Below are 26681 nucleotides of genomic sequence, written 5' to 3' on the forward strand. Positions count from 1 at the left end.
ATCAACTAATTAGCTAAAGACGCTGAAAATGCTGATGACAGTAATAATAATAATAATAATAAAAACGAACGAACGTACATCATAATATACGTACATTTATAAGTAGGTTATGTATACAAACAGAAGAAACTTGTTATCTAGGCATTTGCTCACTGCCAAACACTACACTTACATGAACTACTAGAACATAATTTAAAACTAGATTAGGTTAAAAATAAATTATGCGTCTTTATTTTAACTTATCCAAAAAATTATATCATGAATATTTCTGATCTGATTACATCAAGAAACATTATCATGAGCAGAATATGTCATTTATGAAATTTTGGTGAGTTTATAATGGTATTACCGATTGATAAACTGGTAAATAATTAAAGAAAGAAAAGGAAAAGAAACAGAAAAGAAAAAAAAAAAAACTCTCAATATTTTGGAAATTATAGGAATTCAGTTTTTGAAACAAAGCCCAAAATTGTACGACATTTTAATTTACATAAACTACATTGTAATTTGCCTTCTATCAAACATGTACTCATAATTTTCAAAAGCTCTCTTGCTCACAAATAAATTAATAGGCCTAATACAATAAAATGAATATATAATATCGTTCATTAGGATATAATTTTAATTTCAGAGAAAAAAAAATTATATGTCTGTCTATGTATGAAATGCGTTGTCAAAGAGATCAATATGGATGTATACGTATCTCCTGATCAAGTCTTCATGATATATTCAGATAAATTATAACTAAATTCTGATTAACAAATGGAATAAATAAAATAATAATTCGAAAGAATAATAAAATGCACTATACCTTTGAACTTTCAGATACATTCGCATCAACATTTCTTCTCGACATTAGAGGTTTGATTGATCTTTTTTTTTTTAACGAATATTAATAAGAAGAATTAATGTTATTTGATATATGGTTAAGAAATGGTAAATGGATATTTGGTTCTATGGTTAAGGCCAAAATTAATTGTTTTAGAGCCTTAAAACTTCATTTTGTTTTGAAAGCCCCACCTGTGTCGATATGTTCAATGAATTATCATAATCAAAATTTTATTGGGATCCTTAAAATTTGTTTAAATATCATACAAGCGGGAAAAGATCATCGATTCGAGACTCTTTATTTTATTGTTAGATAGCGAACGGTTTAAATATTTTTCTGTTTATTATTAAAGTTAGTGGTCTTAACGATAGTTTTATGATTATTTTTTTTCACTCTTCAGTTTTTTTTTTTTTTTGACAAATCCTAAAGGTTTCAATGAAATTCACTTTATTATAATTGCAAAATGTGAAACTCTCGTGGGTTTAAGTGTAATTTCAATATTGCAGATTGTTACTTAAAGTGGTGAGGAAAGAGATTGACACTACAGGAATTATAGTGATGCATTAACTCAAGTTTGTTCATCCAATTAATTTTTTTTTCAATTTCATATTACATGATTAATATACATATATTTACAAATATATCTAAATTCAAAATGTATCCAATTTAATTTTAGTTATAAAAAAATTCTATCAAAATCGCATAAAACGCTCGAACCACTTGCTAAACGTCGAAAGAATATATTTTGTCATGCACAACGTAAATGATTCCCATTGTATTTGTATGATTTAATTATAAACTTTGTATTAGTGCAAAAATTGTACAGATTTCTACTCTTCATATGTTAATTATCTAATTTAACAAAATCTATATATTGTTTGTTATTCTATAGTGTTATGGCTCTGGACTCTGGCAGTGAAAGAAGAAATTTTTGAAGATTAAATTTCTATATAATGGCCAGAAAAAGAGTGCTGATTTTTTTTTGTTTGAATCACTAGGTAGTCTTAAGTGGGCCTCAATTGTGGGAGGCACCTTTAAATCCGTACCACAATTCATATTAATTTTTGCTCGCACCGGGTCGGTCCATAAGAGATAAAATGATAAAATACTTACCAAAATAGAGACTCCATACGAGAATATGACTTAAATACTTGAGCTCTCTTAAAAAACTGAGAGTGCCAAATAACTCACGCCAACCAACTTTGATTGAAAAAGACTAATGATAATAACGAAACTTGCGAACCAAGGAACATCATTGGGCTTTCGCGCAAAAAAAAAAAATGGAATACAATAGGGCCGTACTGACTGAGCTGGCCATATCTGAACCGTTGAGTAATGATCATCAACGACGAGGATTTAATCAAAGAATTAACGAGGAAATTTAACGAAGAAATCGCTTTATTTACTTCACTGAGAGAAGAAAGGGGACGATGAGAGTAGCACTAGCTTCAACTATAAAGCAAAATCCATTGCTCCTCACCATCTCTTCATTTCTCTATCGTCCTCCGACCAAAACGGTCTCGTTTCGAAATATCTTTACCGTTAACACTACCAGAAACCTAGGGTTTTTGCGCTGCAAAGCAACAATGTCGGAGCAGGAACCACCGCGGCCGGTGGTGGTTCAAGTGAGGGACAAGATCGAGTTGACCGACACCGAGACGAAGATTTTCAGTTGCCTTCTCAACACTCTCCGCCACTTCAATCTCGAAACAGTACTTCGCGTCGCCGGAGGCTGGGTCCGCGATAAGGTCGTGTAACTAATTAGTTAAATACTATATTAATGATGAATTTGGAAATTAATGTTACTTTATTATTTTTGTAGTTGCTTGGAAAAGACTGTTATGACATTGATATAGCGCTGGACAACATGATGGGAAGTGAATTTGCTACTAAGGTGGCTGAGTATTTGTCGGCCACCGGTGAAACGGCGCCGTCCGGTTTCGGAGTTATTCCAAGGTAGGCGATTATAATTCATGAAGGTTACTTATTCTTATTCATTTAGTATTTTCGCTTACATTTTGTTTTGATAGCATAGCAGAGCTAATGTTTAGTTTTTCGGTAATTTTTATGGTTTGTGATTTTAATTTATGTTTCAGTAATCCTGATCAGTCAAAACACTTAGAGACGGCAACAATGAAGCTTTATGATTTATGGATTGATTTTGTGAACTTAAGATGTGAAGACTACAGTGAGAATAGCCGTATTCCAACAATGGTAAATGAATTTGGTTTCCAGCAGTTTATCAATATTTTGCCTAGATGGTTTTTATTTCACTACATTACTCATCAATTTGGTTTTCTTACTTCCATTCCATGAGTGTTTAGATGAGGATGAAGTGTATTAAATATTTTTTGTGAAATTTTTTCCATTTTCTCTTATTATTAGGTTACTCTGTTTCACTGCAGAGATTTGGTACTGCAGAAGAAGATGCATACCGAAGGGATTTAACCATCAATAGGTATCTTATTTTGCCATGTAGAATAGGCTACAAAATCTCAAAATGAAAATTTAGAGCAATCATAGTTATGTTGGTTTTGAAATCTAATAAAATCTTCTTGTTTTTTCTTTTGCTTGGTGTAGCTTGTTCAATGCTTAAGATTTTGTGTATTGTAAATCATGTGTTTATTTGTATACAGTTTATTGGCATTGTCTTTGTACGTTCTTTAAAGATAATTGGATATCCTTGATTGAACAAGGTTATGGTAAAAGTGCGAATTTCTTTTCTTTTAACAGCTTGTTCTACAATATCAACACTAGCTCTGTTCAAGATCTTACTGGAAGAGGTTGGAATAGGTTTTGTTTAACTGTTTCTACTCAGGGACTACTTTCCTCAAAGTTATAAGTTTGCCTCTGTTTTTGCTTCTTTTCTTTTTCTGTAATTTAGGAATTGCGGATTTAAAACATGGCAAAATTGTGACTCCATTGCCTCCAAAAGCTACATTTTTGGATGATCCTCTTCGCGTTCTCAGAGCAATTCGTTTTGGTACCTTGATTTCTGGTTTCCTTTATTCTCATATTTACATTGTTCCAATATATAATGGAAAGAGAGTTTCTGTTGATCCTCATTTTTTGTTGAATTGTATTTGTATCGGTTGAAAATTCTAAATCTTAATTGCCAAATTTGTCTGCGCAGGTTATGACTGTTTGACATTCTGTAGTATTGAGTTCAGTGGCTTTTTATTTATTTTTATCCCTCTGAGACCTTTTCACTCTTCTTGACTATGTCTATGTATACACTTTTGCTGTTTAGCTTTTATTTAGTTTACTCCACATAGAGGCACACTGGGCACACGTTAATACACACTTAAAAGTGAAAAAAAAGAGGGGAAAAAAATGAAAGAAAAGAAAGGGATACGGACTTCATGAATACTCAAATTTCTAGTTATTCTAACTTAGCTCCCTTTCTGTTGCTAATGAAAAGGGGTGGGTCTTAATTCAGACTATTGTAATAATTGCTTTCCAATGCCTGTCGTTGTTTAGCCTTTCAACTTTTTTTCTGATCATGGAAAGGAGCATAGGGTTATTGGTATACCTATAACCATCCTGCTATTTAAAATTGACTAAATGATTTTTACTTTTTGAAGCTTATTAATTATGTATTTGTATCAATAGTTGCTTCCTACAACATCTTTTGATCATCTATTATCTTTTTAGGTGCGAGGTTTGATTTCATACTAGACGAAGAGCTGAAGAAAGCTGCAGCTTCTGATGAGGTTAAAGCAGCTCTTGCAGCCAAAATTAGCAGAGAGCGTGTCGGAACTGAAGTATGTTCATTATTTTAAAAATCAATCTTCAGATGCATTGCTAGGATTATTATCTGATTTATGAGATTGCAAGTTTGTGGAGATCATGTGGTATTTTTGGTTTCAGATGTACTGTCCTTAATTATTTATTCATTTCTTTGTTGTTTATTCTTTGTGCAGATTGATCTCATGGTTTCTGGTAATCAACCTGTTAAAGCTATGACCCATATTTGTGGTTTGACGCTATTTTGGATTGTCTTTAAGGTTCCTCTGCAAGTTGAGCCTGAAGTATTGGAAGGATGTGAAATGTATGATTAGTACATAATATCTGTTATGTTTTTCATACTTCCGGGAAGCCAACATATATCTTTTATTTACTTCCTTTAAGAAGACTGTATTTATCAACCGTCAACAATTCTTTTGAATGAAATACAAATTTTACCTCTGCTTAAGCTTTTGCCTCAAGTTCAGTCTGCACCTTAGCAGCGATAATGCACTTTCTAGGTTCAGTTAGCTGTTTTATATATTTTCTGAGTGGGAAGTTAAAAAGTTTATGGTATTTACTTTCAGTATTCTGGAATTATCAAGCACTGATGGTATATATCAACATTACAGGCCAATAAAATTTACATAGAATTCTCCTACGTATCAGTGCTATTGGGCCATGATAAATTTACGGCATGTTGCCAAGCTATTTTCTAGAATATTGTGTATCATACTTCTAATCTTTCCTCGATTTTTATAGGTTTTGCACTGCTTACTTGGATGCTGCTTGGGATCTAACTCAATTAATCGGATCTTCTACCTTCAATGTGAGTGGTAGTTTCCCTTCGTTTTTTTCACTGGCTTCTTTTTGTTGACAATTATGCATTGGTCAGTACTTTGTGCATGAGGCTTTGAATTAATTTATTCTTGTAACATCTGAACCTAGGATGACCAAAGAAGGCTTTCCCGGTATGCAGCTTTGTTTCTCCCATTCAGAAACACCACATATAAGGATAACAAAGGGAAAAAGGTATTGTTGTAATATTGTGCATGGCTTTTAACTATAAACTTCCATGTCAGCTCTGGCAAATTCAAGTGCGTGACACTTTCATTTGCTGCTTATTTTGTCTTCTACAGTTGTCATTTGTGATGAGGGGATAGGCATAGAATGTTAATCACGATTTCTGTGCTTTTACATCTCAATGTGAATATCAAAGTTCTTTTATCTGCTAACTAATTGAGTCCTTCACTCCAGGTACCTGTTGTCAACTACATTTTCAGAGACTCTCTTAAGCGAAAAGCTAGTGATGCTGAAACAGTAAGTTCAAACCTACTTCTTATTTATAAAGTTTGCATGTTTATCGGATATAGTGCCCTCAGTGGACTTATTTGTATTGAACGTGCAGCCTTATTATTTATTACATATTTCTCTTTTGTCTAGGTAATGAACATCCACAGGGTGTTGGAGAAGTTCTTATCCTTGATTCCTTCTCTTGTTTCTGCTGAGGATGTTAAAGTGAATGATGGTCAATGGAGTAAAGAATTGGTTGATGTCCCAGATGCTTCAAAACTGCGCGTGTTGACAGGTTTAATGTTTTTTGCCTGATGCAATATTTCTTAAATTAAGTGGACTGTGGCCATTTTGATGCATCATATTTCTTGAATTGGTTTATGAACCCCCTTTGCATCCTTTTTATTCTCAAGTCATTTTGTATTCATATTTGATTGGGCCAATGGAGTCCTGCTTTTTAGTGTATGGTGTTCATATATGAATGCTCAAGGAAAACTAAAAGTGATTATAAGTCGCTCAAGCATATGAATGAATATGGACAACTTTTGTTAGAATTTGGTTTTAAAAGGTAAGACAGCAGAGTTGGGAAGATAGCATGCTGCCTTGAGTTGCACAGATTAGTGGTTGCTGACTTTTATTCTTTACATGTTCAGGATTTCTTCTCCGAGAAATCAAAAATTTTTGGAGAGTTGCCTTGCTGATCTCTACCTTGTTATATCCCACCCATGTTGATCACACGGAAGATATGTTAAACCAGCATTTTCAACTGGACAGTAAGCAAGATTTGTTTGTGGCGGCCGAGAAGGCCATTACTAAATTAGGTATGGTCAGCATCTTCTTCCTATATTTGATTTAGTTCAACGTTAATTTAGACATGTCCTAGTTGGTTCCTTTTAAGCATAGCCTGGTTTAGGAAGGTAAACCGGCTGCACTCGATGCCGGTCCTTAAGATCTGAATCCAGTTATAAATACTGATATTCAACTTTGATCTGCCAAACAATTGTAAATGTTACAGCCAAGTTTGTGTTATGTTTAATTAGATTTTGTTGACATGCAGGTCTTGATGAAGTGTGGGATTTAAAACCACTGGTCAATGGGAAAGATATTATGAATGTTTTGCAGCTTAAATCTGGAGGGCCACTTGTTAGGGAATGGGTAATAATAATGCCTTACTTCGTGTATCTTAGGACGATACAGCACGTTCTCTCTTTCTATCTTCAGTGATCTCTGTCTCGGCTGATTCTAATTCTAAACTTCAAAGAAAAACGGTTAACATTACAGATTTCAATTGCTAATTCATTTTTTTTTTAATTGCAGCAACAAAAGCTTCTAGCATGGCAGCTTGCCCATCCTTCTGGAACTGCAGAGGAATGCATTGACTGGATGAAGGAAACCCACTTGAAGCGCATAAAGCTTCAGTAACTAGCAGATTCGTCTAAACTAATTCCCCAATACCCCCCCCCCCCCCACCCCCCCTCACCCACCCCCAGCGGTTTACTTATCTTAGAGCTAGGAACATAGTTGGAGTTCCGGATGCTAATATTCTTCCATGAAAATGCTCCAAACCTGCATTTGCAGCCGGATTAGCTGGGAATTATTGATAGGAGGAAAGTCAAAGAAAGAAGAAATTTTTTAGTCAATGCTCCAATTAGCGATTTTGTAAATCTGTCTATATAGCTTGTATTAGGAAGCAGAATTTTTGTAGTCTATAGTGACTTTATGATATGTTTACTAATCAGCAATGGAATGGGAATTAGGGAATAGGTTTGCTTGCTTGTAATTCCTCCTGGAAATTGGTTCAGCATTGTAATTCCTCCTGGAGGTCGAATATGGTTGCACAATATTTTGATGATTACACCATTTTAAGCTCTCGTTCATACTTTATTGTATCGTTCGACACTCTAAATTTAGATTATCGATCTCGTTTGATTCTACATTCTATCAGCTAGCGGCTGTGTACAATGTTAACATTTAACTTTCCTGTTTTTTTTTTTTATTTTTAAAAAGGCGAATAATAAATATACTAAATATATTTGATCACAATTACAAACAAATATATCATCAATGTGAAAATAATATATAAATAATTTTTATTTTTGAATGAAAGTATAAATAAATTAGAGTTACAAAAATTTATAAAATATACGAAAAGACTAAATTGCTTTTATTTTATTTTAAGTTGTATACAACTATTTAAACATTTTAATCTTTTGATATATTTTATCAGAATTTAGTAACTTGATTATTATTATTATTAATATTATTATTTGTCAAAATAGGATCGTTGATGAAAAATGAGTAAAACTGGGAGTGCAGGAGACATGAAAGAAGGGGTATGCCAATAATGTAAATGTAGTTTAGTTGTCAAACTGTTTGTGTAGTAGGGTAGCAAAATAGCAATACCATAATAACAAAATATATGAAGATTAAAAGTTACAATTGGCACTTGAAATTATATTTAAGTAAATAAAAAATAATTATGCAAACAAACAACAGTTTACTTTGGGCGTTGGTAATATACTTGGTTTACATAAAGGGGATTGCTACAGTGGTGGTGCTCTAAGTTACATATATATACATATGTATAAAGAAAGCGAGCGAGAGCACCGAGCAATCGATTTCATTCCATTTTGCTCAAAGCGAAACTGAAAACAAATCACATCGAAATTGAAGATGCGAGGGATGAGTAAAGGTAGAATATGGATCTTATTGTGTCTGTTGTTATTGACAGGAAGAGGTATGATGTTATTGACAGGAAGAGGCTTGTCTTCGGAAGAAGAAACAAAATTCAAAATTGACGGGAAAGTAATAGAACTTGACGAATCCAACTTCGATTCTGCAATCTCGTCTTTTGATTACATTTTAGTCGATTTTTACGCTCCTTGGTGCGGCCACTGCAAGCGCCTCGCTCCTCAGGTCCATTCTAAATCTTCGCCCAACTGGATTGAGTTTTACTTCAATTCTTAATTGTTTTACTGATCGTACGACGTCGTATTCTTTGAAATTATTTATTTTGCAATCATTTCTCTGATTGGAGTCGCCTGATTATGCTTGTTTTTTTTTTTTTTTTTTTTTTTTTTTTGTAGTTAGACGAAGCTGCTCCGATACTTGCTAAATTGAAAGAGCCAATTGTAATAGCAAAAGTAGACGCTGACAAGTACAGCCGTCTTGCTAGTAAGCAAGAGATTGAGTACGTACTTTTTAAAATTCGCCTCGTGCTTTCTTCAAATTTTTTCGAAGTTCTTTTTTTTTTTAAAAAAAAAAAGGTTGTTCCTTTGATTTTATCAAAATTGTGCTTGTATTCCTCTTGCTGCGGTGGAATATTGGGGGTGTGTTTGTAACTGTTGTGCTTCTGCTTAACATTGAAAGCACAACAAGTAAATATTTGATAAACATTTTACTTTGGTGAATTTTACTTATCACTCACCTGCTCATTTATACTTGATAGCTAATAATGATTTCATTTAACAACAGCTAAGGATTTATTCATAGCACCTTAATTCCAAACATAATTGAAATCACTTAACAGTCAAGTATAAATGGGTGAGTGGTTGGTAAACGGTAACTGCCAAGTAAATAAATGTAGATGCTTATCAAACACTTTAGTTGTTGTGCTTTCAAAATTAAGTAGAATCATAGTAGTTACAAATATGCACTCAGTAAAACATTGAGTAAGATGAATATTGTTATTTGTATGTTTGTGATGGAATTCCTGTTAATGAATGGTTTTGTTTTTTATGTGTCTGATTGATACAGTGCATTTCCTACATTGAAGATATTTATGCATGGGATTCCTACGGAATATTATGGACCTAGAAAAGCAGAATTGCTTGTCCGTTATCTTAAGAAATTTGTTGCCCCTGATGTCTCCATTCTTAATTCAGATGCGGAAGTTTCTGACTTTGTTGAAAATGCTGGTACTTTCTTTCCCCTATTTATTGGTTTCGGGTTGGATGAATCAGTCATGTCAAACTTAGCTTTGAAGTATAAGAAAAAGGCCTGGTTTGCTGTCGCTAAGGATTTCTCTGAGGACACCATGGTGTTGTATGATTTTGACAAAGTTCCGGCTTTGGTTGCTCTTCAGCCGAGTTACAATGAGCACAACATTTTTTATGGCCCCTTTGATGGTAAGTTTGCACAGTTACATCTAGTCATTTGGTAAATTTTTTTCATATTAATATAGTTTTTTTTAATGGTTTAATATGACCACATTCTTGATTTTCGGATTTTGATTTGCATGCATTTGGTTTAGTGGACGGAATAGGATCCTTTCCTGATCTGAGACATATTGAGTTTTGAAAAATCTTCTGCCATGTGTCTTTTATTAGTAGTGTATGGGTAAAATTTAGCTTTTATTTTTTATTTTTTATTAACTACTAATCAGCAATTGAATTATCTGCTCAGTAACATGATCAGATCAGGACAAAATCATGATCCTTAGTGGACAATAAATTTTTGTTTACACTAATTTGTTGTCCAAATGCTTGATAAGATATAATTATTAATGTAAGTATGAATACTTATATATAATTCAAAGTATATTAAAAAGACCTCTTCCTGGTCACCTTCATTGATTAATTAATTTCTTTAATCTAGCCTTATTTTTAGATTTTATTGCTTCTACAAGTTATAGTCTTATGAGTACTTTGATTTATCTTTTTGTCAAACTTTTGTTGGCTGCATAAAGCAAAAGCATTTTTACCATTTGTTCTGAATATGCAGAGGAGTTTTTGGAGGAGTTTATAAAACAAAATTTCCTTCCTCTGTCTGTGCCTATTAACCAAGACACACTGAATCTTTTGAAAGATGATAAAAGGAAAATTGTCCTTGCCATTGTGGAGGATGAGACTGAGGAGAAGTCGCAGAAATTGGTCACAACACTGAAGGCTGCTGCATCTGCAAATCGTGAATTAGTTTTTTGCTATGTTGGGATTAAACAGTTTGCAGACTTTGCGGATACATTTGAGGCCAATAAGAAGTCAAAATTGCCAAAGATGGTGGTTTGGGATGGCAATGAGAATTACCTAACTGTAAGTATTAATGTATTGAAAACTAGAGTTTGTTTCTTCATGCTAACTTTGCTACAATTTTGTTAATGATATGGGTTATTCATTCATCTAAAATAGAGATGTAGAAGAAGCGGAACTTTTTTTTTTTTTTTTGGCGGTCCCAATTCCTGATTTTTGTGTTATCGAAACATCTACTGTTATGTTATAGAATTGAGAGAGAATCCTTCTTGAAAAAGAAAAAGAATCGTTAAAACCATATTTCGTCTATCCTACACCTGATGTAGTCTCATATGAAGCATAGTTGTCATCAGTACATTCTTTTTCCTCATTGGTTCGGTGGGACTCATTTGGTTATCAGCTACGCAGCATGAGGAAACCCGACCCTCAACCCTTAAATTCCTCTTCCTCTCATTTGCATTGGTTATATACCAGTCCTTTTGTGATGATGAAAAACAGTTCATAAGTTTATATATTTTCAGAGCCTCAAATAGGAATAGGATGGCTGACTTTAATCGTTTATTGTTTTCCAAATACTCTGAAATATAACATATATCCTCATTTTTAGAAATGGGTTACAGCAATATTGGTGCCATTCTACATTCTAGACCTGCTTTACAACACACTATTTTTCGTTCATTGAATTGTGCTATTCATCATTGCTAAATGAGATATGTTTTCCTTCATCGGTGCAGGGAGTTTATTTTACTGCAATTAGAATGAAATGTGTACTAATATACTGTCTTTTACCGCAGGTTATTGGTTCAGAAAGCATTGATGAGGAAGATCAGGGTTCTCAAATATCGCGTTTCCTTGAAGGATATAGAGAAGGACGGACCGAACAGAAAAAGGTTGCTGGTCCATCAATATTTGGCTTCATCAATTCACTTATTGGAATTAGATCTGTGTATATCATTGTATTTATGGTTGCAATGCTGATGCTTCTCAGAACTCTTGGTAAAGACGATGAAGAGCCTCCCAGGGTTGGCACTTCGGACCAGAGTGAGCATGCTAGGAGCACAGTCTCCAGGGCTGAAAACGATGAGTATAGATCTGGAGAAAAGGAAGATTAGATGAGGCTTCTGTTTGGGCTATGGCAAAATCAAAGTGTCATTTTGATACCATGTTATATCATGGGTAGAAGTGTTACAGATTTAATTCCCATCTCGGTTTTCCTTGCTTTTGTAGAGAATAGTTTCACGCCTACATTTCCCTTTAAAATAAATAACCTATTGGTTTAAGTAGAGGTGTATAAAGATTTCCTTAATGAGGATTTTACGTCATTGCTGCTGGCTTCTTCTTAATCTTTGTTTGTCGTGTTTCCTTAGAAATTGAATACTCGAGACTCGAGAGATGAATGATTCAAATCTTGTATGAGACGGGACTTGGTACGCGTGTAATCAACTAACCAATATTTCTAAATTTTAGAAGATTAACATCCAACACGCGAAGAAAGCTGTCTGTAATTGGGGGGGAAAAAGGGAAGTATGCAACCACGTCAGTGCTGGGGTTGCCGCGCCTTTTTTCCCCTGAAGAAAGCTGTAGCACGTAGATTCAGTTGGTTCAACAATTTATACGTGTTGAAATCGTTTCGAGAAACCAAAATCCCCTTAAATTATGTCAAAGTCAGGTTTAATTTGCTTTTGTATCCAAAACCTCGATCTTTTAATTTCGATTTCATAGTGTTAAGAGTTTTAGGTTTTTGATTACAGAATTCAAGAGGAAAGAGATGAAGAATTTAGAATTTCCATTAGAGAATTCGAGAGAGAAGAGATAAAAGAATTTAAAATTTTAAAGGAAAGAGACAAAAATTAACAAGAATTAACATTGAATTTATTATTGATTGCTAAAAAACATAATGAGAACCACTTATTTCCAGGAACTCAATACAATTCTAATTCTAATCGAATTAAAATCCACAATTATGATTGCAATTAAAAAAAGAAAAGAAAAAAAAAACAATCCTAAATAAGCAAGAAATCAAAATAAACTGATAGGGTCATAATATGTAGTTCTAAATTGGTTACTACCAACCTTTGAACCAAGAAAACTCGTGCAATCTCACTTGTTTACTGTCTTGAAATTATTTATCCAATGAGAATGATGCTTTAGATTTAGTTTTTCTGGATTGAAACGTTGTATTTATGTTTTCAGAATGTTGATCTAAATATCAAAATGGGAAAAAAATACGTTTGATCGAACTTTTGAAGACATGACGTTGATAAACAAAGAGAAAAATATACCTAATATAGCAATTTGGTATTTCAATCTTTTCTTTAAGATGCTAAAAAATACCTCATAAAACATATTTTTCTCATTTTAAATTTTAAAAACAAAAAACGACCTCTTGACATGCAGTAAAACAAAAAATATTCACTAATTCGCAACCCTTGAAATGAAAAATACCAGAATCAATGATATCACCAGAAAGTAATAAAAACATTAGGCACAAGTCTCTCGAACTACAAATTTCAAAAAAGTTAATGGTTAGTTATCACTGTACTCACCAATTAAGATCATCAAAACATCATTGTCGACAAAATACAACACAGCATCATACTGATACACTCGCTCTTTTTGTGTACAAACTTTTGTAAAACTTCAACTTCAAGAATCACGACACTCACTTATGAAATCTAAAACAAATCACAGTCTTATGCTACAATGTACAATCATGCAACAGCATACGTTTCTAACATGGAATGACAAAGCAATCCAATCACGCATCAGATAGAACTCAAAGTGACATGATGCAGCAAGATATGAAGTAGAGGTCAAAAAGACTTGAACAGTATATAAGTTTGCATCACTCTGAGCTATAGTGGCATACCCATACCAACTCAATTGCTCTCTATAACATATCAAATGTTGCATTCACATTCAGGAAGGGATTGAGCAGAGGCAAAAGGAGAGAAACTTGTGGCAGATTCACTATAATGCAGTGGATGCTGCTGATGACTGGAAGAACAGACTAAACTTGGTGATGCATTGCTTGGGCTTGGAAGGTATGGAGACATGTATCTTGAGTTAAGAGGTGATATAGATGGGTACCCAATGGAGTGAGATGACATGATATAAGAACCATGAGATCTTTGGGAAGAAGCATGTCTGAGATCTAGAGAGCTTTGACTAACACTTATGGGAGGAGATTGACAGTAGGACCTAAGAGACTGTGGAATATAAGGAGTAGAAGCAACAGAGTGAATGTGAGAGACAGAAGGTGAATGTAACATCGATGGGGGTATATGTAAGGCTGAAGATGATGCTAGTGAAGATCTTATAGATGAAAGTATAGAGGAGGAAGCTGGGCTAGATGAAAGCAATGGTGTAGACTCTGATGCCGGGGGTTCACCTGTGCTAGTCCTAGCATCCCGCTTGCAAACCGGGCAAAATGTTCTCCATGATGTAAGCCAAGAATCCACACAGAAAGCATGAAATTCTGTTGAAATTCAAGAGACAACATTAGACATGCAAATTGAAATGAATTATGAATAAATTATTCTAACCAGATCCCCGAGGGAAGTGGGGAACAGACATAAGATTACTTATAACTCACATGGAAAAAATACCAACTATCATATAATCTGCTTGGCAACAAGAATCTCAATCTCAAACTCAGTCACTCGAAGCAATGCTCAGTTCTTTAGTAAGCTCAAGGGGCCAAATGCATCATTTATGTAAACACAAGTTTACACATTACGTGACAGAAAATGCAACTACAGTCACAGAAGCTCAAAATATAGAGCATTGCAGTACAGGCTCAACAAGAAGATTGACGGCAATCTATGCAAGTTATCAGGCATCAACTATATGTCAGCACACCAACAATACAATAATATAAGTAACGAGAATTTGTGTTAAAAAAAAATTCTGCATATGTCTACAAATATTAGGTGCAGCAGTCAAAATTAGTTCTCTCAAAGAAAGCAACAAAAATGAATTATCACATCAGTGTTACGACCAGAAATACCATGTAGCATACATGTTGATCTGCCAAACACAGCCAAGATCTTGAATTAACAGCATTCAACATTACCAAGCAGAGAGACCCATCAGCATAATTTTACTTGCTCAATTTCCTTAAGTGTTTTCCTAACTACCACATTCTCTAATATAGGAAGAAAGACTTACTGTGACGACATGGCAGAATTCTGAGTTTCTCTCCAACACTATAGTCCTCAAGGCATATAGCACATGTTCTTGAGGTACAATTATCCTCTACAACGGCAGTAAATATCAGGCTTGGCATTGCTTTAACCAAACGCCTGCTCATCCCATGAAATTCCCGGCCACGAGATGCCCGAGGAGCTTCTCGTCTTATACGATGCCTGCGTACAAAGAAGCAAGTAGCCAGCACTGCAGACATGGCAAGAAGAGAAATAAAAGAGATTGCCATGATTGACCATGCCGAGTTTTCAAAGCTTGGGATTATCCAAATCTCCATGTCGGTTGAACCAGCATACTGTTTCAGTTTTTCACCAGAAGCTTTGGACACGAACACGGCATGTATTTTAATACCAGCTGAATTTCCCGCCACTGAATTTTGACGAGAGTTTGAATTAGTTAGAGGTTCTCATAGTGACAAAATATTTAACTACCATTACAAATTAAAAAAAAAAAGTAAATAAAACAAATGAACATAGAATAAATAAGCTTGATGGGACTGTTCACATAGAATTTCCTCTCTTAAATGGAAACAGATTATCGTAAACAAGCACAGCCATACATGACACATAAGTCAATCATCAAGGTCAGTGCCCCATGCTGGTCCCACTAGAAGCTTATGATTCAGAAAAAATGTTTTGTTATTAAAGGTCACAAGAAATGAGATTGATGGCAACATCTGTAGCAGAATTATTAGCACACCCCTGGCCAAACTGAATAAATTCATCATAAAAATAGCAATTACATCATACCCTAATTGGCAAGTGGACTACCTATTAAGAATCACTTAAAACACACCAACGTTAAAAAGGACATGAAGAAAGGTTGTTACTTGCAACCAAGACACCATCATCTTCATTGTCATAGACAATAGCCGCTTCAAATCCTGCTTTCTGTGCATTCCTCACTTTATCTTCAAAGCTACACCCTCCTCTAATAGTCAACACAAATGCGGAGCTCATATTCGAAACTTTTTCAACTTTACTAGTCAAATTTGAACATGCATCAAGAGGCTCTGCTACGTACAATACCCCGCAGTCTCCCGAACCCCTGATCGCTGGAGCTGAAATAATCAATATTTAACCATTAGACCAGATACTTTTCAAATTTCTTCAGTTTTCCCACAGTTTCTGAGAAACCAAACAGAAAGTCAACAAATTCAAAACAAAGTTAAAAAAAAAAAAAAAGTTAACCATAATTATTTCAATATCATTGCAAGAAAGATCATTTATTTCATTGAAAGATAATCACTTTCTCCCAATTCTAAAGCTCAGGTAAACAAAGCTACTACTTCCCTGGATAATATCAATAGAAAACTATACTTTCCGCACTTTCCCAGCAACCAAATAGAGATTATTTCATTTTTTCACAAAAATGAACACTTATTTCATTGCCAAACAGGGAAAAAAAAACTCTTTTTCAATTCGAAAGCTCGGCTGAATACAACCACTACTTTCCATTAAAATATCAATTAAAGGAAAAAGAAAATTGCCGCATTTTCCCGCACTTTCACAGCACCCAACAGAACGTCAAAAGAAAAAAGCACAAACCGAAATTAGCTTCGATATCGTCGAAAGAAAGAGTAACGTTGTTCCCAATCAACACCACATTAGCTGAAGCCAATCGACAAATTAACAAAACACACAACAAATACACCACCGACAGATTCATCACCGTCGTTCCAATTACATAAACCCTAATTTAGATTGTTTTTTAACTTCTATTAAGGTTTTGTAATTTCTCTAACGGAGGGGAGAAATTAGGGTTTTGAGACAAAATAAATTGAAACATCGGCTTCCATGAGATAAAAAAATGGATATAAACAATTGGAAGTATATTCGACTTTCTCTTGGGGGATTCTTATGCAAACGCAAATGGGAAAATTGTTAGTGTGAAGAAGTTTCTATTTTTGTAATAATTGATTTTTGAAGAGAAATATTGAACGATAAATAAACTTTTTATTTTAATTATTTATTGTTTGGTTGTATGATTGATATTGATATTATTATCCTCACCGCCAGTTAGGCAAACATCTTTTTATTAATTTAGATATTAGGTCACCCTCCTCTGTGTGTGCCGTACCAAGGCGGTTCTTAGGCTTCATGTCTCTTCCACTTTTGTGCAAAATATTACATCACACACGTGTGTCCACATTAAATATGAATAAATCCAAATATTTTAAAATTTTTCACATAAGTCCTATATATAATATCTCTGGTTTAAGCAGACTCATCTATTTGAAGTTGAGAACATGGTGATCATAATAAGAAATATCAAGGTGGTTTTTGGGTGTACTAAAAGAGATCACAAAAAATATAACATGTTAGAATTTATCATTTATGTGATTATTGTTAAAATTTATAAAAACTTTTAAACTTAAACGTATTTAAACTAAACTAGTAGGACCTAGATAAATCAAAATAATATATATATATATATATATGGACAAGTAGGCCACTTGAGTTTGTCTATAAACGCCATCTTCTCTCTCCTGCATATCATCTGGATTTATCTAAGTGGAAATTACGTCATTATACCGCCAACAGATTTTTTTTTGTCCTCTCAATTACAGTGTATATATGGTATTACAGGATAAATTATAGTGTACCCGAGCCTGTTTATTAATTTATTCCTAATTTTATGTGGTTAGAGATTTCTTATCACAATATTTTTATAGAGTATCAGACACAGTTCGACTACTAGATAAATTAGGATATTGTCTATAACCTCACATTTCAGGAAGATCTTAATTTATAGAAAATCTAACTACCTAAATAGATAATATAACATTTCAGAGATTTTATTTATAGTAGGCTATAGAAACCCATAATTATTATACTGATAGTGAAAATTAAGTTAGAATAATGTGTATACTTAAAGTGAACAATAATGTGTATACTTAACGAGTACTAACATGTATACTTAATAGAAAAATTAAGTTAGAATCATAAAATTTTTTATTAGAATTATGAAAATTTTACCTCAATAAATGACATAATAATTAGCCATCACCGTGCCATCATTTTTAATTATTTTATTTTTCAGCAGTATCATTCATATTCTTTTACTGATTTAATTAATTTTATATTGATGTAGCATATGATTAGTAAATTATCAATTTTAAATTTTCAAACAACCAAAAATTCACATAAGGCCTCAAATATCTTTGAGTCAGCTTAATATGGTATTATACTAACTAATTTGGAATATAATTCTTTAATATCTACAAACAAGCATAAAATTATTGACAAACATAATATTTACAATTATAACATGATTGAGTAAATTAGTAAGGTGTATGAATGATTGATTAATAATAAAATGAGAACTTTAATCATTTATGGGGGCTTTTTTCTCACCCCTTTGATCTTGTGGTGGTTTTGACGTGTGTAATTTTGTATTATTAAATATGTTTGTTATGGACTAAAAAAGGCTTTATAATTCAAATATGAAAAAATTATACTAGTTAATTTAAGCCTATGTCTTAGGTACTATCGTGTAAGTTGTATGAAGGTATCATTTATATATCTCAATATATTGTAATCTTTCTTTGTGTATTACTATGTTTTATTAATTTGTCCAATCATATATTGTGATAAATTACTTTTTAATTTGATCTAAATGTCTATTTATAAAGTTGTATTTTTATCACTTTTTAAGGGGAAAAAAATACCTTAGCATTAAAAAAAAAAAAAAGTTGTCAGTGACAATTAATAAGATGTTAAATTTTTGAGGGACTGAATTTAAGATGTCATAATATTTAACGTAGAAGTCTAATCTAAGCTAATATATTACACAACTCAACATAAATAACATTTCACACAAAGTTTATCATTTCACCAACATTTCACTTCAGTTCACTATCAAACATAATTTTCGTTAAGTTGACTAAACCAATCTTTATCTTATAAGATCATCTTCATAAATCCACAAAACTTTAATTCTGTTTGATTTGAATTATGCACTGTATCTACTTTGGAAATGGTCAAAATCTAAGATTGGGACTTGTGAAATTTGAGTTGATGTTTCAATTGTCCTTTCTATCCTGTTTTTAATCGTTACTCGAATTTGGATTATATAATATCTTCCTTCACGTCATCTATGTAATCAAGTTTAAGTGACTCGTAAATCAAAATTAATCCTTCAATTATCTTTAAGGTGTGGCCAAGTGTTTTTCAAGTGATTTTATTTGGTTAGACATTTAGAGTTTGAATCTTAATGAAAGTAAGAGATTAAAAAATATGTTTGGACTTTGTTCACTCCCTTTTCTTTTTTTTTTTTTAAATAATCCTTACTTTCATTAATTTTATTAATGATAAATCTATTATATTTTATTAATTTTATTAAAATTATTATTTAAAAATTATATTGACTATATATTATTAATTTTTATTTCATAGTCATAATTTTTATCCCACAATATTGGATCTAAAAACTACCACTGCCTTTTTATTCTCCGGGGTTGGGGCTAGCTTGTTGCTTGTAAAACGCACAAGAAGTTACTACAATGTAATACAATAAATTTCATTAGTTCATATAAAATAAAAATTAGATGACATAAAAGTATAAAATTAAATAACTTATCTTCAAAATTATAATAGCTACTATTTGTCAAACACTTTAGTGTTATAATTTTTAAATTACAGTTGTTCAATCTCAATTTTAAATAGGACCAAAGTTATTTGATTTACTATATACCATACGAACACATGGAGAAAATGACAACTATTATATGTACTTATATCACACAGAAAAAAAAATTATGAAAAAAAATTACTCTTGTTTTAAATATCACACAAACATAATCGCAATTTCTTTGAATAGATGTTATATAAATATAGTTTCAACCCTCACCAGCACTCCTATCAGCTGGATGCGAACTTTAATTCTCTTATCATGCTTTCAGAAATGCAAGTAATTGACTGGAGAAATGCTCTGGTATGTTACATTAATTAGTACAAATGACGTTTTAATAGAACTATATATAACTCTACCAATAAAATTGTTGAAAAGTAGTTATTAAGAAAATTTATATATTAACCCAGTCCAATTCTGTTTGTTGAGCCCAATAGTGATGTAACGATGTGGAAGCCCAATAGTTAATAAGCCACATATGGGCTTGACATAAACCCAAAAATTTAAACGCAATCACATAGAATCCAAACGCCTTAAAATCTCAAAAAATTAGAATGGTAATGATAATAATAATCAAATATAAATGTCATCACAAGCATCTACCAAATGCTTTAAAACTTGTGTTTGATATAAATTAAAATTCAAGAATATTTGATAGGTAACATGTTAAAAGTAAATGATAATTAAATACAATGACATTTTGAGTAAAATATAGAGACTAATTAAGTAATTGACTCAAATTATAAGGATTAAAAGAGCAATTAATCCACCTACGGCCATGCATAAAAATTTTAAATTCCATGAAAATCCAACTCCGAAAGACAAAAAGGAAAAAAAAAAATAGTTTTATGATTTAAATGGGTGTGGTTTCTTCATCAAGGGAAGACAAGATTGTCTATGAATTTGTATTGCAACAAAATTTGCATTAAATAACGTGGATCCAACATTGCACGTCTTCAACTTCAAGCAAAAGCGATTGCTTAGCTCAAAATTATTGCATTTGTCGGCAGATAATATATGTATCTGCGCTTCATAGAGATGTTACTCTTAATTGCATGAATAATGAACATGCAAATATCAGCGTTATATTGCCAAGAAAGAATAAAATGGGTGCATTTAATATATACGGACACGGATAAGGAGTCATTTTTGCATGTGCATGCATGTTTGCCCTTTCTGGAATTTAGATTTAAGGCTAACTAATCTAGATAAATACAATGTCAAATAAACAGCCAGATAATAATATTATATTCTCTCAAATTCACTGTTTGATCTCAAAAAATAAAAATAAAATGGCCATTAAATATTTAAATTTACAAGTAGGTAACATTGTTTATAAGAATTTTCATGATTTCCCCCCCCTCAAATCCTACCTTATCAAATATAAAGAAAAAAGGCCCCCTAATAGGTGCAGGTTTTCCAATCTCTTGTGTAGGAGTAATTTCAGTAGTTATTAATTCACCCAACTATTCTGTTTATGGCAAGCAGACATGAACATGATGACACTGGCTTTTGTCTCTTCAAATTCCTCTTCTCTTCCTCTTCCACGGGTCCGCCTTCGTATTATTAAAAGCTTTCAATCAATTGTACAACTGATTCTTTATTCTTGTAGGAAGTACCAAACTTACCAGAAGCGTTAAAGATTCGGCGTACTGCTATCTTGCTGATACGGGTAAAAGTATTTATGATTTAAAACCTAGATCTCGTACTCAAAGCCTTTATTTTTCTATATGAACGCTGCGAAATTTTTATTAAAATAAAAAAAAAAGGAGGATAAAGAAATAAATTTACAAATCTATTATGAAACGTGGTATTCAGAGAACCTCCAAAAATCTTCAAGTAGACGTTTTCGTGTAAAGGAACAACAGTTTATTCTATAATGCATGCTCGTATTAATTAATGTATCCACTACTTTATTATCCTGATCCTCACGGTAGATGTAACACCAATGCAAAATTTCACATGTTAGATATTGAAAATATCTCGTACACGTGCTGCCATGTATAAGTATAGGGACCCTTTGCTAAAATAACAAATCTCTTTTCACTTTTTAGTTTTCTGTGAATCTTCAAACTTCGTTGCTGTAAGATTTTGGGAGCTTCTTCCTGGTGTCGGCAAACTTGATTCCGAAGAAATCAAATCTGATCCTGATACTAAATAACTCAACGCTTATGCATGCATGCCTGTTCTAGCTTCCTGTTCAAGCGTGTGATCTGAAAAACTAAGTTTTGTCCAAATGAAGCAGACTTTAACAATTCAAAAATATAAAAAATTAAAATAATTAAACTTTACCAAATACTGATCAAGATCGTCTTAAATAATTGACGGTTAATAAAGTGAAAAATTAAAATAATTAAATTCTAATCATATAGGAACACTAAAATACAAGCAGGAGAAGATCCCAATCTAACAAACACATTAGTTATCATCTTTTTAAAATTAAGTAAAAGCATTCGATTATTTGAGTTTAGAATAAACAAAAACTAACCTTGCTTGTTTGTTTAAAATGGTTGAAAGCAATTAAAACTTTAGATGAAAAATAAAGGGACTAAGTCCCCGTACATGTGCTTATATCTTTCTATTCAAGCAACTGCAGCATTGAAAGACATGGCCGCAGTATTTGTGGCCTCATGCGATAATTCTCCACATCCATTTTAATTATCTGTCGGTGAGTGGTCGGGTCGGCTTACTTACTGCTTGTATGTTCAGTGTATTCACTTCTAAGATCGCGATGAAAAATTAAAAAAAAAAAAAAAACTAATGATCCAATGAGGGATGCTGTTAATGTTATGGATGCGACAGACAATATAAATTGATAATTTATTGTCCAGATTTATATTTTATAAAGTATAAATATCCGTACTTAACGTTTTGTTCATTGGTGTTATTAATTTTTTTTATGCTTATTCGCTAGTCATTAATAACCAGGTATTATCATGAGCTTGCATTTTATTCACTAGAAAAGTATATTTTGACGATAATCACGACCATTATATGCATATAAATATATACAAAGTATATTTTAAAATTGTTAGCAGTTGATTATTTTTCTTTTATTTCCATTTGTTATATACTGTATCTATTCACAAACTAAGCCTAGAGGAATACAATTTTTTTCTGCTTTCTCTCATTTTCTTCAAATTATATATGTATATATATAAAAAGAAAGTGGGTGAAAGAGAGAATCAATATCCGTTTGTTTAATATTACGTTGGTCAAAGAGTGACCACACACACACACACACACACACACGAGCTAGAGAAGTGAGGAGCACGAACGAGGAGGCATCTAATTAATTATGAACAAAACGCAATATGTATAAAAGAAGTAGTCTCTTAATTAGATAATTAAACAATACGAAATTGATAATTAAAGTAAAATAAAAGTTGAAAGTCATAGTTATCGATTACCACACGCATATTTTGGTCCCCTGTCTCCCACTACATCCACGCCCCTAGTAACAACAATTATGAGCTTTCTACTGGTACAATTACAGCTCATTCCCCATTTATAAGTGCTCAATGCTTCCCATTAAAGCAAAACTTTGTGTATACATTAAATCTTACATTTCAGGTTGTAAATAAGTTAAACGTTTTAGGTTTATTGACGTTTAAGTTGTAAGAGCTTTATATTAAAAATTTAACGCTTCAAAGTTTAATATATTTTTCTGAATTGTCATACATATACATTGTTTTTTTTTTTTGTCTAATTTTGATGGATACGTACTTTGGATAGCATTCGTTAATATTATATGCTACAATTCGCTTGCAACTCTCAGCAAAAGGACAACCTGCAACTCTCAGCATACATATCCATCTTAATATTTAAAGTGCTCGTTAATTAGTAATTAGTGTTAATTTTCTTGTTTCGTGGTTCATGCATGCTTCATAATGAGGCTGGCCGGTTATTATTAATCGTCAGTCAATTCTAAAGTTAAATAGATAATGATAAATCAAGAATTTACATTGCACGAGTGCATTGAATTCGCTCACATTAGTTTGACAACGTTAGATTTGTACTATGATCCGCTGCACTTGCTTTTGGAATGTTTAGTACGATCTTTATGTTTATATAAAATCAGTTTGCAATCCAAATAATTCACACTTGCAATTTGATGAGTACAAATGGGGGACCCTCTTGTTGTTCATCATTCCTTGTTTACTTTTTAGGCATTATTGACAATTCCTAATAAATTTAAAGGAAAAAAGGGGGACGGTCAAAAATCCAGAAACATCTCTGAGATCATTTTTACCATATATATACTTCAAACATCTTGAACAAGGATCCCAAAGTTCCTTTGAAGAAACTTGTGAAAAGAATAGAATTTCGAATGAATGGCTGAGAGAAAATTAAAGAGGGACCATAAGAATGTATTTATAAAGTAATGCAAAAATATAAATATGAAAGCAATGCAACAAAAGCTTGTTAAAGTTGGGAATTTAATTTTAAGTCGATACACACACAGAGACGTACATAACTCAAACATCGGTTTGCAATAATTAAATGGGGTCATTGACCTTAGCTTCTTAATCAAGATTGTCGAAGTCAATTATTGTTGGTCATTTTTAGACCATTAATTTATTGATTTTGATGAAGGCTTCTTCTTCTTCTTCAATGTACTTCAAAAAGTTGTGATTTACAGTGAAGATAAATGTGCTTGAATCTAGGTTAGTTCCACATAAATCTCTTGGGTCGGAGGCATTAAATTTTTGGGTCCCTAAGTGATCATTTTCAAGTGTCAAATTCTCTGAAGCAATTGCACTTAAGAGGTACAACACAACCCCGGAGTATTTTTCTCACTCGTTTTTAATTAGCATTAATTTTGAATGAATATGGTCTCTCTCTCTTCTTCTTCTTTTTTCAGCGATATCAGAATTATTAAGTCATAAATTCCTATGTTTATACTTTATAAAATATGAAATTAAGTAACATTTTTTTTAAACATTAATTTTACTCAAATTCACATTTATGAAATACAGATGTTCGTGGATATAAAAATTAAATTCATTTTAAATAAAATAACTCAGATACAACACAAACCAAGGTAGGGTGGAAGTCACTGAGTCCACTCACCGTCATTCACCCCCACTATATAAGGTGTTGCAAAAAAAATATTGCTAAATAAGTTTAGGTAAATGAACATCTTAAATTATATTAAAGATAAGGAAAATTAATTAACTATTTTTGTTTATAACAATTCTTTATTTATAATTGAACAATGCTTTCACTCGGCCATCAATTCTTGCAATAATCAAGGATAAAAGGAAAAAAAGTTGAGAATTTAATCAATAATTAAGGTGAGAATATATATATATATATATATTTTTTTTTTTTTTTTGGGGGGGGAAGGAATGGTAGAGAGCTAAAAAAGAAACTAGTAACTGAAAGAATAACTGAATCCTAAAACAATATTACAAGGATCTAATCAATTACAAAATTAAATCTGAGCAAGTGCATAGTCCAAATCTAGTTAAAAAAAAAAAAAAACCTCAAATTAGGAAGCTCAACAAACTCTTATTTCCCCCGTACACAAAATAATATAAATTGAATTCTCAACTCTCTCTCTCTCTCTCTCTAGATCTCTTGAAAAAATAAATCTTACTACACAAAATTTGTTAGAACTAAGAGAATCAAAGTTAAATTATAATTGAGTTAATTTGTCATTTTCTATAATGTGGTCCATTAATTACTTTGCTCCCACATGGGGTCCTGAAGCTTCACTCATAGTCTCGTTAACATCACATGAAATACAGCAACCACATCAAACACATAGTGAAATAATTAAATAATTTCTGCAAAATCATTCATTATAATTAAAATTAAAGCATGCCAGCTTCAGTTCTGAACCTCTATTTTATATTAACAAATTAGAAATAACTTACAATAATTCTTTTGGGGACATTATATGCTGTGTCCTCCCACATAAAATTAAAGTTAAAATTAAAAAAAAAAAAAAAAAAAAAATACGGCCATCATTATCATATCGTATAGAACCCTGGATACAAATATGATTTCTGATCATCACATAAGATTAAATTTCAGCGAGGGTGGCGGCGGCGATGATGATGAAGAAATAAATCATATGGGGTTCTTGTAGGCCTTGGAAGATAAACCAATGACTCCGAGACTGCACTAGTTGTTTTACAAGAAGCGTAAGCATTTATAAGCCCAAGCCTGTCGCTAATACTCTTCGCGACCTTTGCTCTACTGAAGAAGTTGTTTCTTGAACTTGAATCTCGATCATCGTCACCGTTGTCATCGTCTTTCGAGCATTCGACTAATGCAGCAACGAAAGGATCTTTCTTTAAATTTTCGGGAGAAAATTTCTTCCTAGTTTCAAGTTCCTCGAAATGAGATTTTTTCGAGTATGGAGGCGTGGACGTAGGCGGGAGCGGAAGTTGTTTTAGTAAAGATTCTTTCCTGCTGTGAGTATGTTTCTTGGGAATTCCGGGTAAAGTTTCCCAAGAAAATGGTACCCCCGAAAACTTGCGTGGGGTGGGCGGACTGAGAGGGGATTCGTCGGGAAAATATAAAGATCGGACAGAGGAAGAGCACGAAGAGAGCGAAGATGAAGAAAGAGATGAAAAGGAAGGCGTTCGGGGCGTAGGGGAATTTTGTTTGCCCTGAAAAATGTTGTTGTCACATTGTTTTGGGACAATTTGGACACGGCCACCAGGAGTTGTTGAAGAATCCATAACTTTAGACAGAGAAGCAGATCAGAATTTTCAATCTGTGTTAGCTTTTCTGCTTTGTTTGTTCTTTGCTTGTATTTATATAATAGAGAGCGTGTGTGATGTGTTGATGAAGAATCATTGAGTTTTGGGACATGCAAAGTGAAAGAAGAAAAAGAAAATGTGAATATAATTAACTAAGAAAAGGACCCCATTGCATTTATGACAGAGGATATAGGTTAGAGAAAAGGACAGGGGGAGAAAGAGGGAAATATACAGTGATGGTGGTGGTGGCGGTGATACGGCCACCTCTTATTTTTGTTTTTATTTTTATTTTTATTTTGGACTTAAAAAGCC

At 32.6% G+C, this 26681-nt stretch overlaps 4 protein-coding genes across 5 annotated transcripts; 2 read left to right on the forward strand and 2 right to left on the reverse strand.

The window, feature by feature from the left end:
- Positions 1-2248: 2248 nt before the first annotated feature.
- LOC18042732 (putative CCA tRNA nucleotidyltransferase 2) lies at positions 2249-7719 on the forward strand. The gene is made up of 15 exons (XM_006434531.2): positions 2249-2577; positions 2652-2785; positions 2926-3043; positions 3235-3287; positions 3563-3612; positions 3714-3812; positions 4484-4593; positions 4753-4880; positions 5318-5384; positions 5504-5587; positions 5813-5875; positions 5999-6143; positions 6502-6669; positions 6906-7003; positions 7166-7719. Exons 1-15 carry the CDS (start codon positions 2260-2262, stop codon positions 7268-7270), a joined length of 1740 nt encoding a protein of 579 aa, XP_006434594.1. The 5' UTR covers positions 2249-2259; the 3' UTR covers positions 7271-7719.
- A 707-nt stretch (positions 7720-8426) lies between these two features.
- LOC18042959 (protein disulfide-isomerase 5-2) lies at positions 8427-12165 on the forward strand. 2 transcript variants are annotated; one of them, XM_006434532.2, is made up of 6 exons: positions 8427-8764; positions 8935-9038; positions 9605-9975; positions 10571-10878; positions 11610-11705; positions 11804-11897. In XM_006434532.2, exons 1-6 carry the CDS (start codon positions 8522-8524, stop codon positions 11813-11815), a joined length of 1134 nt encoding a protein of 377 aa, XP_006434595.1. In that variant the 5' UTR covers positions 8427-8521; the 3' UTR covers positions 11816-11897. The 2 variants fall into 2 exon arrangements, with proteins under 2 accessions (XP_006434595.1, XP_006434596.1); XM_006434533.2 differs by having other exon boundaries at positions 11610-12165.
- A 1077-nt stretch (positions 12166-13242) lies between these two features.
- LOC18042960 (receptor homology region, transmembrane domain- and RING domain-containing protein 2) lies at positions 13243-16976 on the reverse strand. The gene is made up of 4 exons (XM_006434536.2): positions 16569-16976; positions 15851-16081; positions 14986-15390; positions 13243-14293 (listed from the first exon to the last, which is right to left on the reverse strand). Exons 1-4 carry the CDS (start codon positions 16687-16689, stop codon positions 13716-13718), a joined length of 1335 nt encoding a protein of 444 aa, XP_006434599.1. The 5' UTR covers positions 16690-16976; the 3' UTR covers positions 13243-13715.
- Positions 16977-25621: 8645 nt separating this feature from the next.
- LOC18043166 lies at positions 25622-26469 on the reverse strand. The gene has a single exon (XM_006434537.2). It carries the CDS (start codon positions 26346-26348, stop codon positions 25692-25694), a length of 657 nt encoding a protein of 218 aa, XP_006434600.1. The 5' UTR covers positions 26349-26469; the 3' UTR covers positions 25622-25691.
- Positions 26470-26681: the final 212 nt, after the last annotated feature.

The sequence above is a fragment of the Citrus clementina genome, unplaced genomic scaffold (genome assembly GCF_000493195.1).
Source record: "Citrus clementina cultivar Clemenules unplaced genomic scaffold, Citrus_clementina_v1.0 scaffold_5, whole genome shotgun sequence".
NCBI classification, from domain to species: Eukaryota; Viridiplantae; Streptophyta; class Magnoliopsida; order Sapindales; family Rutaceae; genus Citrus; species Citrus x clementina.